The 14,932-nt window shown below is 40.0% G+C and overlaps 1 protein-coding gene across 1 annotated transcript in view; it reads left to right on the forward strand.

The window, feature by feature from the left end:
- Positions 1-14,895, forward strand: part of bin3 (bridging integrator 3) — a 32,815-nt gene extending 17,920 nt beyond the window's left edge. The window contains exons 4-9 of the mRNA XM_004072478.4: positions 943-1,004; positions 3,204-3,340; positions 7,562-7,602; positions 11,020-11,161; positions 12,139-12,273; positions 13,576-14,895. Coding sequence (XP_004072526.1) covers positions 943-1,004; positions 3,204-3,340; positions 7,562-7,602; positions 11,020-11,161; positions 12,139-12,273; positions 13,576-13,722 — 664 coding nt within the window. The 3' untranslated portion in view covers positions 13,723-14,895. The remainder of the gene's footprint in view (positions 1-942; positions 1,005-3,203; positions 3,341-7,561; positions 7,603-11,019; positions 11,162-12,138; positions 12,274-13,575) is intronic.
- The last annotated feature ends 37 nt before the right edge of the window (positions 14,896-14,932 follow it).

The raw sequence follows: 14,932 nt of genomic DNA on the forward strand, positions 1-14,932 counted from the left end.
CACTTTTAATTTAATATTTCTTAATGATAAAATTTGCTTACCTCTCATACGTTAAGCAGACACAAGTGTGTGTGTGTGAGTTTGTTTGTCAGCATGTGTTTGTGTATATAATAGTCCCTCCAGTATATTGCGGACAGTTTTTATTATTGTCAGGTCACAAAAAGCCTGAAGTTGTGACTTTTTTTTTTCTTTTTTCACTTTAGTGTAAGAAAGATTCTAAAGTTTGAACATAATAGTGGCTTTCTTAGTCAGTTTTACACAAAAATGAGCAACACAATATTCATGTTGAAAGGTTAAATGTGGATCTGGAACATGTGGAACTTTAAAATGACCAAAACTAATTTCCCTAATCTTTTCATATCTACATACAACTTGACTAAAAGTTGTTTAGTGTTTTGTAAAATGTATGTTATCTTTTCCTTTTTTTTACATTTAATCTTGACTTTGACTTGATGGGAGAAATGATAAAAATGAATCCCCACATTTTATGTTTCTCATCATACTACTAGGAGAAGTAATATAATTTGTCTCTTGGGAGATCCTAAAACCCTTTCTCTCCTAATTGGTATAATGAATGGCATGTGTTTGAAGCCTGGAAAGTCTGGTAATTGCCTTCTTTTTCTCCCATCAGTGGAGAATGCACAGAAAAAAGTGATTGAAGGCATTATTGCTTTTGCAGAATTATAGTTGATGGTTTAAAAAAAAGAGCTTCCTATATTGTTACTTGGCTAACGCATATCATTCAACACTATTATAATAATTCTTTGTAGATTCAATTTTCTTTTTAGTTTTTTTATTTGTTTTTATGTTGCATCAATAAGTTGGATAGCAGTGTGTTTAATGCTGATGAAGTTTGAGATCATATTTTTCCAAACTTCTTTAGGTTCTTTCCTTTTTTACAAGACAAAAAATTTACAGAACATTGTTCTGCTTGATCCACAGGCTGGAGGACCAGACAAAAAAGCTCCACAAAGACATGAAGAAAAGCACAGAAGCCGATTTAGGTGTGTTATCTTTGCAACTTTGGCAATAAAATTGAATCCTAAGTTCATCTTGACATTTTTTTTAACATGCTCTTTGTTGCTTGACTGTTCAATAAATTTTGGTTGGTTTTATTTGTTTTGAAGGGAATAACTCATTAGATATGAATGGATGGAAGAAATAATTATGCAACCTTGCCTTTATCTTTATAATTACTTCTAATATATTACTCCTTCGGGGTCCGACTTGTTAGCTGACATTTATATGTGTCTTTTTTGTTACATAAACCATATTTACTCTACATTTACCTCCTTATGAACTTTTTTGCCTTTGAGTAGATAACAAGTAGCTATATAGGTGGTAAGTACTCAGTTGTGGGGGTGGAGGAATGGGGATGGTCGGAGTAGCAAAAGGTTTCTTCATTTCCTCTACTTTGTGCAGTGGAATATGGATGTCTGCATCATCAAAGTGTCAGCCGTCAGGGTCTCATTATTGTTAATTGGTTCAGTCTGTTGTACATGTCCCATCTGCACCAACTGTTGTCAAGCCAGAAAGATTTGAACTTAACACTGGAAGTTGTCTCTGTACTTCATAGATTGTTCTCCACGTAACTGTATGTTTTTTAGGTTAGATGAGTGAAATTTAAAGTTCTATATTTAACCTAGTAAGAATTACCTGATAGCACCAGACTGTAGTCATGGTCTGCTAAAAACATCAAAATTAGTTTTGAGGAGATTATGATTACAATTTGGCCTATGTTAGAAAGAGCAGCTCCTGCTCTTCGGCTTCTTTCCCAACATCCCTGCTCTTGAAGGAACACCTAATCTGTATCATCAACAATGACCTTTTCACCAGGGGTCATTGCTAATTATCTAGACTAGCTGGAAAAGAAGTATGACAGTGACATCTAAGACATCCAAGTGTCTATCCCTGCTTTAAGGGACCTTTATTATACTTTATCTTAATGAATATCTTTTTTAAATCCATATACTCATATAAACAGAGTCTAAAAGTCTAATACTGGATTACAGTGGATGTATTTCACATTATTCAGACAAATATTGCTTTGGAGGTTTTTGCTAATTCATAAAGGACATCTTGGTGAACCAATTTTTTTATGAAATGGGATTTTCCACATAGCTGCCTCTTTGAATATTTTGACTGAGTGTGCTGAAAAAAAGGATTCTTCACGTTTCAGATCTATATTCATAATTAACAGCGACAGCATTGTCTTGTCTATAATGAATATGAAAATCTTGGGTTAAACTCTAAAATTAAACACAAATAACTGTACAGAGACGGTTCACATCAACAGAGGTTAGGCACAGGCTTTTTTTGTACTTCCACAAAGGCAATGTTTCCTAGGTAGAGCAATCTGTCTATCATGAATGAGCATTGAGACCACAAGTAGTTGTGTTCTGGTTTGTAATCTCACTGAGTGGGGCAACAGCTGCCAGCTGCAGTCTTTGATTGTCGTGGGATGAGTAACTGACTGGAGTAACAGCTAAATGACAGAGAACGCTTTAGTGGCTTCTCTACAGACACGGGAAGACACCAGGACAGATCTAGATGGTAAGAACTGGCAGGTGGTTTCTGGGAAGAAAAAAACTCCTTTTACAGGGCACCACAGCTATTCATCTGCCTTCATCTAAGCCCATCCTCTCTTACACCAACCAAGATGTGAATAAATGTTAAAGGTAGAAGGATGGTGAGGATGGAGAAAGGGTCTCCACCACTTTTCTAAAAAAGACCATAGCAGGTTATTAATGACGGAGCTTTAGATGAATTGACCAGAGAATTTGGCTTAATAGGTTACCAGATCATAGTCATGTTAAAACTGTGGATTAGGTGTAATGACACCTTAAGAAAGTAAGATGAGCTGAAGAACATCAAGGGGGATCCTCCTTACTGAAATATATCCACTTTTATATCTTTTTTTAAATTATACTCACTGGCTTCATAAAAACTGATTTCTGGGACATTTGAGTTTCAGTGCAAATATTTTTTTACGTACTGGTGAGTAGTCAGATAGTTGACAGTACTGCTTTTTATTTATTTACATGAGCCGTCACTCTGTTGCTGCTTTTACCACAAGCTTGTTTTGGATACATGAGTGCTTTAGATATTTGCACAGATAATTTACCTTCTTTTGTCACATTTTCACATTTTTTTTTAGATTTATATTGACATTATTATCTGCTTTGCAAATATCTTTCTATCAGCCATGTCCAAAGCTGCTGTGAAGATCTCTGTGGATCTGCTGAGTAACCCGCTGTGTGAACAGGACCAGGCATTCCTGGAGGCCATGAGTGCTTTGGATACAGCCATGAAAAGAATGGATTCCTTTAACCAGGAGAAGGTCAGACTAAGTCCAAAATTTGATATTGTTCTTGTTTATCTCATAGTAGAATTTATTTTCCTCTTTATATTTACTTCTAGCTTTGTTAAAGGAAAAATGTGCATGGCCACATGGCAAAAAAAGCAGGATTTTCAAAGAATATACCAATATTTACTAAAACGTCTAAAAAGAACTACGTAAAACCATCAAATATTAATTTTATTGAAAAATACTTGGAATGGAAATTGTTACCTTTGAAAATATGATGTGCAATATTTGAAGGTAACAAAGAATAACACACTATAAATAAAATAGTAAAGCCAACAACTGCTTTGTTGACACAAAACGCTGACATTTCCAGAATGCCGGTTTTGCATGACCCCTTTTATCAGCAATGGCGTCAACTTGCTGATGTGTTCAACCTTATAGTGGCTATGTCTTTCATGATTTTCCCTTATTTCAACTCCAGTGAACTGAGCCATCATAGCAACAGAATAAACCGAAAGAAATGTGTGTATTTTTCCAGGTTGACTGCTCAGTGAGTTGTTAAAATAGCAGTTCATATCAAATAAATGACAAGCAGAGATCCATTAGTTCAACTGTGATGGAACATGAGTTTAATAATTGGCACAGCCCTAATGTTGGATGTTGTGTGTCATTTGACATTTAAAGGAAAGAACCCAGGAATGCTCTGTTGAAATTGCGTGTTTTGTATTTGTATTTCTATTGATGCCAATGGTCTAAAATCTGTCCTTATGCCTTTCCTTCTGCTGTTTCTGAAAAGCATCTGTTGTATGATCCTTTATAAGCTCAAGCTACTGGTTATCAGCTGTGAAAACTGAAGCATTTGTGACTCACTGGTTTTCAAAATAACTACAACCAAGTGTCCTTTCCACTACAGGAAAATTTGCCATAGTGCAAAATTCAGCAGAGCAGCACTTGCCTGGTGGACAAGTGTACTTTATGGCTTGATTGGCTGCTGGCCTTTTTCATTCATTCTCGCATTGCTAGCTTACTCCACAGAGCATGGCTAGAAATGCAATGTTTCAACATGTGAAAACTCTTTGTGTAATCGTTTTTTTATTTAACAATTTAAAGTGTTTATACAGATTTTTTGTAAAGATATGAAAATAGTGTCCATTTTTTGTTTCAGCTGATGCTGTTGTTGCTATCAAATGTCCATCTTGATGGGGAAAAAAAACTCCAGGTTTTAAGAGAAAATCCAAATGTAAAAAGCCAAATGTTTACATTTTAACAAAAAGGAAAGTAAATCAAGAGTTGGAAAAGTGACCCCTATCCAATCTGTGGAAGAAGTCACATTAAAGTATGTCTTCTTCATTGTGGAAAGGGACTGTAATCAATTTGACTTTGTGAAAACTTTAAAGAAATATTGCAAATCTTTTATTCTGTCAGCAATGTGACAGTTTTTTTTGTGCTTTTGGCGCTTAGTAACTCAACATTTAGCTTGAGATGATGAAGCGCATTAACCGTCTGACAGGCAAAACCATGTCAACACCGTCAAAGGACACATTTTGTCATTTGTTTACCATTTACTTAGTGTTATGGATAATTGTTGCAGCATTTTTACATTTGATTTTTCTTTTCGTTTTACTCTCTTATTTTGTTTTTAAGTGCTTTGACAAAAGGCTTTTTTTTCAGATTTTATTTTTCTTTTCACATCTCATAAGAGCTTTTTTTGTAGTGTTTTCCAGTTTATGTGCCTGAACCCTAATTTTTGAAAACAATTGTTAAAGCAAATAGTCATTGTTTAAATTTTGAAGGCAGTTTGCTTTAATCTTGCAATTGTTTTATGCTAAATACTAACTGATCTATGTGATACTTAAGCTTCAGTTAATTGGTTATTGAGAGATTATTAAAATATCCTGGGAAATTTAGTTTGAAATCATTAAAAAAAAGATGCTTTCTTTTCTTTTTAATAATGTTCTAAAGAACAGATAAAAAACCAGCATCTTCTGGTTCAGTTCTAGAGTGAAGATTGAACAAACCTCTTCTCCTGCACTCATTGTGTCCTCCCCTCTACTCTCTTACCATCCCAGCTTTTCAGACGGGCTTCGCTCACAGTTCATCAAATTTTACTGCAGCCATTTTAAGTGACTAGACAAAGTAAATGTAGGTTTGTCAAATTGCGTGGTTTGTGACCTGGGCCGTGTATGTTCCAGGACTCGGCTTGGTTCGATGCCCAGGAAAAGTCAGTGTGCCCAGTGTGACCGTTTTCACATAAAAGCTCTTACATTCCTCTAAAACAATATGTTGCCAGCATTTTTTTCCCGTCATTACTATCTTTGGAATTCCGAAACAAAGAAAAATATATTCTTTGATATACACACACACCAACACACACATATAAACACGTTTAAAGTTAAGCTAACAAGTCCTACTTTTCATTTGAAGACTTTAAAGTCGTCTTTATCATCAAAACCTACATTTTTCCGGCGTGATTTTTCAGTCTCACTAGATAAAAATCTTTGCCTTGACATAATGTTCTCTTCCGAGTTTTGGCAGGGCTGTGTGGCTCCTTTTTTGTAAGGTGACTAAAAAAGACCTGGAGGCGAAAGAAACAAGTGTGAGAACTTTCTGCGAAGTCTTCTGTGTGGATCACCTCGAGGTTTGCTAGGTGTTTATAATCCAGCACGGCTCCTAAAACACTACTCTGACTTCTCCCTTTGAGCTGGCGGTTGATTCTGACGGCGCAGCGCTTCTCGTTGCAAACCTTGTTGCTCGAGCAAAACAGACACAAAAGCATCCACCCTTTGCTCCTCTCCCTGTTGAGACGAGATGTTCTGCCGCGGGGCGCTCAAGTGAGAGAGCCGGTAGATAAAACGTGCAGTGATAATGAAGGCAGCAGTGGCCCAGGTCTGTGTGTGTATTTCTGGGGCTGAGGAGGGCGCACAGCCCCGCCGGCGCACTGCTACCGAAGCTGAGCCCCAGTGTAGATGGCGGTAGTGCAGTAGAAGAGACTACGTTTGGAGGGATATTGATTTCCTCTGCGATCTGTGTATATTTTTGGGAGGCCTGTGTGCCAGGATGGCCTCTGCCCCATGACTCATTGATAGAGACTGATGCTTGAGCATCGGCCTCAGGCTCTACGGGGCCTCCAAGGAATATCTCTCATCCCCCCCTCACTGTGGGAAGGGGCAGAGGGTAGAGGGCATCAGCATGCTTAAGCAAATCTGATGCTGTACTCTCCCTCTTCTATGCATGTTCTCACCTTAAAAGTAGCAGCACATCTCAAATAAGGAGGGAGGGGGTATGGTTTGAATATGTAAAACCAAGAAAATGTGAATTCCCGTTTATTTATTTGTTATCTGTTCTCCGTTTTCCCTGAAACCATAATCAGCCTTTTTTTTTTTTTTTTTTTACTTGGAAATCTGCCTGTTTGAAGCTGCTGCTTTGTTTCCTTCTAGTCAGTTCACTTGTATAAAGCACAGCTGTGATTGCATTTCCATGCTGATGTGTGACTGACTGTCCCTGCAATGGTAAATGAAGTCATGAATACTGTAGCCTTCCTAAGTTCCTCCTTTCTAAGCATGTTGGAGGATCCAGCAGATCGTCTCCTTAATAAAGCACTGCTACAGTCATGAAAGTCATTTAAAATCTGCAACGTAAATAAAGCTTTAAAGTTCATTAACTGTGCAAAAACTTCTCATCTTTTCCAAGGCTGGAGGCCTGCAGATGTGATGTTAGTTTACTTCCATTTAAAACTCCCTTTCCCGCATCCTTTCTCCTCCCTTGTCGGTTTTGACAACCAGAAGGAGAAATGCTTGAAAATATGAACTGTTATTGTTCCGATGTTTGTTTGTTAAAAACTTTCATCTTGTACGGCAGCCCACTCTGCACAGGATTTGAAAATCAGTGGGGCTTTGCTTTTATGTCTGTCCCCTGACAGTTCATCCTTTTGTATTGCTAGCTCAATGAATATTCAGGGATTTCTCCTCGGGCTTGTGTACAATGAAAAGAGTCAACGTCATGAAAGTTTCTTTGCGATCACCCCCCTTCCCCTCCCATTTATTATCTTTTTTTTCTTGATTACTCTGTTTGAATGATAAACAACTGTTAGTTTTTATGCTAAAGGATTACTTTGCAGCTAATGAGCGAGAGTTGTAGAAGCTCTGCCTTCAGTGTTGATGTCATTCCATTTGACAGTGAATATCAATTGGTGTTTTTTTTTTCTTTGTCTGATGGTGAGTTTTGCATTTTGAACGACTGTTCTTCTCGTTACAGGTCACCCAAATTCAGAAGACTGTTATTGAGCCTCTGAAAAAGTAAGTGCTCTCTATTAGTTATCCTGTAGTATTTTGTGTTTGTTGTTTACAACAATTAAGTTTTACTAAATTGTTTTGATTTGTGTGAGAAATACCTGTAAAGATATTTGTTTTTTTTGCTTTAATTTCCAGTATACTAGTATAACCGGGAATTCTTTTTTGAATATTTCCCCCGTCTGACCTCGCCTGTCACTTCCATGACGGAGATTTTACATCCCTGTAAAAGGAAGCCGGGAGTGAGCCGTGTTTACTCTTTAGTCTATAAATGTTTATTTGGTTTTCATTTCCAATATTCGCCTCCATTTATACTACAGCAAGCGTTATTCCATTCCTTGAGCCTGACTTTGCTCACAGACGCACACACACACACACACACACACACACACAGGCACAAAAAAAGCAGAGGTGTTTCAGGGAGTGGCCGGACTTACCCACCCATCTTCCGGAATGCTAGTTAAGGCTTTGCTTCCTCCTCTTAGCTCCTCCCATGTTATTTAAGCATGTTTGGGAGCACAACTGTGTGTGCAGCAAAAGATGTGCTGAACATTCCTCCTATATTAAGTCTACTTTGGTCATTTACAGTTGTCATGAGGAGAACTCATTGTGACTGTAAACACGGCTTTAGTATCCGTGTCTGCGTTCGCCGGGCCCTCTCCCTCTTGTGCTTTGGTGGTGGAGCAATGACAGGATGGAATGGTTCTAATTTCCTCTTCCTGGTGGGCGGCAGGCGGACGTGTGGGCAGTCTCAGAATATGGCAGAGGGCCCAGCTTCCTGGACCAAGACCTGTGGATTAGTTGAGGAACAGAAGTGTCTCAGGACAGTGCACTCTCTCACACAAACATAGGCACATATGCAATCACTCGTGCAGGCTTCTGAGGGGGCGCCGTCTGACAAAGATGTTATTTCAGACCAGAAAACCAGATTTGATTAAAACGGAAGAAAAGTTTCAATATTAAACTGAACTGTGATCTTCCTTTTAAAAATGCAGCATTATCATTTGTCATTAATAAATAAGAATTCGTATTGCAAGCAGAAAGAAGGAATACAAAACATCCATTAAGATTCCATTAGTCATTTCCTAATAAATATGTTTTCTTCCTAAAATTCTCTGCTGGTGATCTTCTAGCATGGTAAAAACAATTAGTAAAGCAGATGGTTATATTCTATTAATGGAGGACTTTAGGTCTTTTAACTGTGTGTGTCTGTGTGTGGTTGATGGACACGAGAGTTTTGGCAGCCATATTTTTTTTCCAGCTCTCACACATTTCCCCTTAGTCTTTTAATCTACGTGGCTTTTTTTTTTTTTTTTACCAACTCGATGGGGGCACAGAGTGACATCACTGAGGGGAGGGGAGTGCGTGGGCAGCCAAGCATCTGTGTTATCTAGGCCTCATAACACAGGCCTTTCTGCTTCGTTGCTGTTTTGGGTGAGACAGAAGTCAAGCATGTTTTGAGACCTCTGCCCATGATTGAGCAAGAACTAAACAAACCACAAGCATCTCTCGCTATCAGAGGAAGTTTCCTCTCTTGCAGGGTTTCTGCTCATAAACAACCAAACACATTTTAACACAACATAACGTGCTGTTGCCTCAAGCTCTGATTATGATGGGGACCTTTGAAAATTTCACAAAAACTGTGCCCTTATCCATAGTTTTTGCTGCTCGCTGTGTATCGTTAGCGGTGACTTGTGCTGAGGTGATGGTCAAGAAAAACAGTCAGCCTCCCAGACTGAGGCTGTGTGGACCAGACTTGGGCTTGGCCGACAGGCCACACCGGACTTTACGCTGCTTGGCAGACGCACGCTGCAGATGCTATTTTCATCAGGCCTGTTCACCACAGCCCGACCCGTCTCATGTACAGCGGTATGCCTTTGGCCCCCTCGCTGCCTCCAACCAGTCAGCCGTCGGCGCTGACCACAAATGAACTCCGACGGGGTTGACTGGTAGTTGTATAGCAAGAATTGGAGAGTTTTAGGACCAAAAGAATGTGGACATTTTCAGCTGCTGTTTATGCTCATGTCGTAATCCAGGGTTTAGCTGAGTCATTGGGAGGTTTGGACCCAAAGAAGGGTGATGCGTGAGGCATCTACCTCCAGCCTGATAGGGTCAAGGGTTAATTGTAATTGATCATGTGTTAAGCCATTAACTGTTACAGGACAGTTTTGTTGCAAAAAGGAGGCTCTAACCTGTTAAAAATCAACACGTGTGCTGCTTTTTTCAGATGCCATCAGCTTTCTTACTGTGTTGTCATGAAACATAAAGACGATCCATACAGGAGAAGCAAAATGCCTGGAGGGCAGTTGCATAATTCCGTGGCGCTTCAAGTTTGTGTACACTGGAGCAGATAGTAGACTTGAGGATCAGCATACACCCCTGTTGTAAACTGAGCCAAAGTAGTATTTTTTATAAATAGTGGAAGAGCGTGGGCTGTGGGGCTGGGCTTGCACTGAGCTGTGTGAAGTCACTTGCGCACTTCTAGACCACTCCTTGCTTAACTTCCTGTCAGAAACAATCCCTGCTTGTCTGGGACAGAGTCTGGGCCTCCTTTTACCCCTTTGGACCTCTGCCGTGATGCCGTGCCAGACACATTCGTTATCCCGGATTTCACAATCAATTCACAGGTTCCCAGTGGTTTTTTCATCTGCTAAGAAGAACTGAACAAAGGCCGGCATGAAGGGAATCCTAATTAAAGTAGTTGACAGTTTTTGAGACAAAATATTGCCATTGATGTGAACTCAAAAGATAAAAGGTTTGCACATCATAGAATATTCTTTAAATGGCTCAATCCAAAAGAAAACAAAAAAGTAACTGCTACAAATACTCTTACATAATTTTATTTTAGTCTGTTTTTTGTCTTTATCCTTCTTCCCACTTTTCCTGAATGTTGGTTGTACATATTTGACGAGTGTAAATAATTTTATCCACTTCATTTTAAAGTTAGGATGGGTCATAACTTTGGGTTTACTTTTTTCATTACTTTTTTTTTCTGTTTGTTAAATGTTTGGATTTAAAATATCCTTGTGGACATGTTTCCCGTTTTCCATTAAAATCCGGAACAAAACCAGTGCAACAAGTCCCAGGATGAAGCTCAGACTCCTGTTGCTAAGTTACAGATTAATGTTTTTCTATTTTTAGTGCGAGAGACCAGGAATCTTGTTGCAAGAATATATTTTCATGTGGAATATGATAATTGTCACAAAATGAAATGTTTCATGCTATTCTGAACGATAGTAATTAGATGATGGATGAGAGGAGGCTTAATGCAAAGCTGTCCTCGGGGGTTTCAAAGTGCCTCTTTGATAGTGATATGAAATCAAAATGACTTTAGTTGAGATGCAATACAGAATGCATGCCCCAGTGTTCTTGGTGAGGTACGGTTCTCTAAAGAAATGCTCTGGTTTTATCTGTTGGTCTCAGGTACAGCGGCGTCTTCCCCAGCCTCAACATGGCGGTGAAACGTCGGGAGCAGGCCCTGCAGGACTACAAGCGTTTGCAATCTAAAGTGGAGAAATATGAAGAGAAGGACAAAACCGGGCCCGTCATGGTGAAGCTGCATCAGGTGCGGGCGCGCGCCTCGCTGCATGTTGTCGATCCGTGACGGTTTTCCCCTCTGACTCAGAGCGGAGCGCCGCTCACCTGCTCTCACATGTTGTGAATAGAGCATAGAGCCCGAATAAGTGCAAAAAAGACACAAATGCTGACTGGATATGAACAAAAATAGTTGAGCGCATGTATAGTGTACATGTGCAGTGCTTCACCCACGCAAGCTACCAGCCTCTCAAGGACTGGCTTTTCAAAAAGGTGCTGCTGCACATCTACAGGCACGTAATTGAGAATTGTAGACACACATATATATACACCGTGAGGCCACTACAGAAGCACACACATTCATGGATAGCGCTGCAGCGTTGCCTATGATATTGCCTCTAACACATTCTCACATGGTGATCCACCCACACATGCTGAGAAAAGCACTGTCAGGGGAACAATGCCTTGAAGAGGCCCCTACATCCTTGCCCTTTAAGTAGCTCTGGACCTAAAGAAATGATTCTCAAACTGTATATGTTTACCATGACCACGGAAAAACATGTACAACTGATCAACAATATGGTTCTGTTTGAATACTGCACCTCCCCTTCCCCTCAGTATAAAAAAGACGGAAAAAAATCTCACCCTTATTCATCGTGCATTCCATAACTTCGTGCCTTGAGTAGACTGCCCACTAATACATTCACACAGAGATCAGTGGTGCTGCAGTCCACCCGCAGCCAAGTCTTCCCACATTACCGACTCCTCCTCACCGTGGTCGTGATTACAGCCATTTTGCACCGCATCTCCGTGGGAATTCAAAAACATCTTTCTAAACTAAAATGACAAGGACACGTTGATGCCTTCAGGTCTACATTTACCCAAACCTAGCAAATGACTGCTTCTTACTCCTATCAAGTGAAATGTTGCAGCACCTGCTGCTGGTCTGTTTGAGCTAATAGAGGAAGGTCCGAACCTTGTGTCCGTTTTTCCTCTTTTCACCACCAGGCAAAAGAAGAGCTCCGACCAGTCAAGGAAGACTTTGAGGCGAAGAACAAGCAGCTGCTGGACGAGATGCCCAAGTTCTACCAGAGCCGGATCGACTACTTCCAGCCAAGCTTTGAGGCTCTTATCCGGGCGCAGGTTGGTAGCCCTCGCTGAAGAGTCTATCACAGCTGTACAGACACACCCGTCCAACAGTCGTTTCAACATTGAATAAGTGTCTGAGGAGGGGTGTGTATAACCCAGGCAGTCTGTTTCTTTCCATGCGGCACTAATGTGATTAACCCCCAGCGACAACCCACACACGGCTGTGTGGAAGGCCTCATCTGTCTGGCTCCTCTGCGGTCCTGCAGGCCTTCCTCTAACCTGGAGCTCTTCTTAAAGCAGCTGGGAGTCTAAAGAAAGCGCCACCATGTCCACTAGGCCATTCTGAGTTAGTCAAAGTAAACCAGATTATCTTCCGTGATGCACTTTAAACTTACAGTTAGCAAACTTGCTCCAAGTTTGTATTGTTTAGCATACAAAACAAACTTGATTTTTATTGAAATTACTGTGGAGGACACGCCCAGGTTTTTGTCATCCCTTCTTATGTGGACATTTCCGACAGAACTTTGAGAAAACCACGTTTGGGGAAAAAAATGTATCCGCTTTACCCCTACAAACAGCTGTAACCCAATACTTATGTCCCACGTGTGTGGTTAAGTTGGTAAACACTGATGTAAACAGGCAACATCATTCAATCTGAGCACTTTGAGAAGGTTTTACAAGGTGCTGTAGGCTCTAAGATTTCATTTGGAGATTTGTTACTTCTTAAAAACTCTCCGTTCTGACAGAGTTCTTGAGCTGCAAATCGGTTTAGCTCAGCAGTGACTTCTGCTTGTCTAGTAATCATCGTTGGTTTTGTCTGCAATGGAAATTGTTGTTTCAGTAGCTGGAGATGTTGCCCTTAAGTGTACAGCATTGTTTGCATTGCTTCATGTGTAAATATTGAGATTTGCGTGTGGGTTTCAAGGGGTTGTATTTCCCTGTACTTTCATTCTCTGCCCACTCTTCTGGAGTCTTGTAATGTGATTAAAGCCTATTAATCATCAAAGCAACTCTCTAGGGAGCCTGACTCATGAACTGAGGGGAAGAAGCAGGGGCGAGGAGTGTCAACAGAGCTTTCAGAGAACACTATCTCTTGTTCAGATTGAGAGAGAAAAGCAGGGTCACTGCCCCCCAAAGAAGCTCCTTTTTGGGGGGCTTGTTTTGTCTGTGGGCTCCCTCTTTTCAAATCGCTCATCATTTGGAGGGTCGTAGAGCTTTGAGACCACCAGCTTTAGCAAGTCTAGTTAGTGAAAGCATTGTTTATGATTGCTCTGGATGAACCCTCTTTAAAGTCATTTTAGAAGAAAAGATTCCAATTTTTCTTTTCTTTTTTGTTGTTTTTGCTTTGCACAACAGGTGGTCTATTTCACTGAAATGTACAAGATCTTCAATGATTTAACGGACCAGATCGACCAGGCAGGCATGACCGACGACCAGAGGCAGAAGGAGACGGAGGCCAAGCTCAGCGAGTTGCGGGCTCTGTCCATTGTTGCGGACGACTGAGGACGGAAGGCCGAATGTTGGGAGGTGCTCTTGTCATGCCTTTCTGAATGGATTCTGCTCTTTTCAAGCTCTCTGGGATTCAGACCGACTGCATTGGCCTTAACTTGATTATCAGTTTGTTTCCTCGTGGCCTCATCTCCCCCCCCCCCCCCCCCTCTTTTTTTTTTTGCATGACACCCTGTTTCTTTGTCTGTACAAAGACTCAAAGCAGCCCAGTGCCGTGAAAAACGGATCCGTCAGCAAAGTGCAAAATAAGCCAAGAAGTTGTTGTGTTTTTATTTAAGTTAAGGATTTCTGTCAAGTTGAGTTTTATATTATAGGTGAGAGAATTCAGGATTGAAGTACAGAAAAGGTCTTGATTACTTTGTTAGTGAGACTTACTAACTGGCTGACAAAGAAATAATTTAACACTGAAATTAATCATTTTGTAATAAACTGCAGGTTTAAAAAAAAAAAGGAAACACTAGCTCTTTAACTTGATCTCATGTTATTCGTAGCTCTGTGCCATGAGGATAAATAATTTACACCGTTTATCTGTTATAACCACTGTTTAATGTGTCCACATTGTCCCTCCAAGGAATAAATCATCTATAATAGAATCATAACTACCTTGGAAAGTGGACGGCTCATCCTGGAAGGATGGCAGACATCTGCCCAGATCTGAAAGGCTTGGGACCCCCTCTAGTGGTCACTACTGGCTACGACATTTAGATTCCCCCCCAAATTTCACATCCACTGTTCTTTTATTGTTAGTAGTGGGTAGTTTTGTTTATTAGCACAGGACCTCACACAATATTGGCTTTCTAGAGCGTCCTTTCTGTTCCTCAACACCAGGGATTGAAGCCAGTGTTTGTTTTTGGCTTCTCTTAGTCTGGGACCAAATCCTTCTGCCATTGCACTCATTTGTTCCACCCCTGAGTTGGTGAATCGTGGTCAAGGTAGAAAGCACTACATGATATACATGAAGATATTCTAATGTCATTTTGTTTTTCTGTACGGTTTTACAACCAGTTAACTATTATTTATTATTCTTTTCTACATTTTTGAAGAAACTGCTAAATATGTTGTCATGCAGGGGGAAGTGTTTGATATATAAAAATGTTTTTTTTTTCTAATTTTCTATGACAATCTTTAATATCAACGATAATCATGAAATAATAAACGAGTACAAAACTAGTTTCTCAATAGACTGATTTAAAGTTAAAGCGAA

The sequence above is a fragment of the Oryzias latipes genome, chromosome 9, assembly GCF_002234675.1.
Source record: "Oryzias latipes chromosome 9, ASM223467v1".
Taxonomy (NCBI): domain Eukaryota; kingdom Metazoa; phylum Chordata; class Actinopteri; order Beloniformes; family Adrianichthyidae; genus Oryzias; species Oryzias latipes.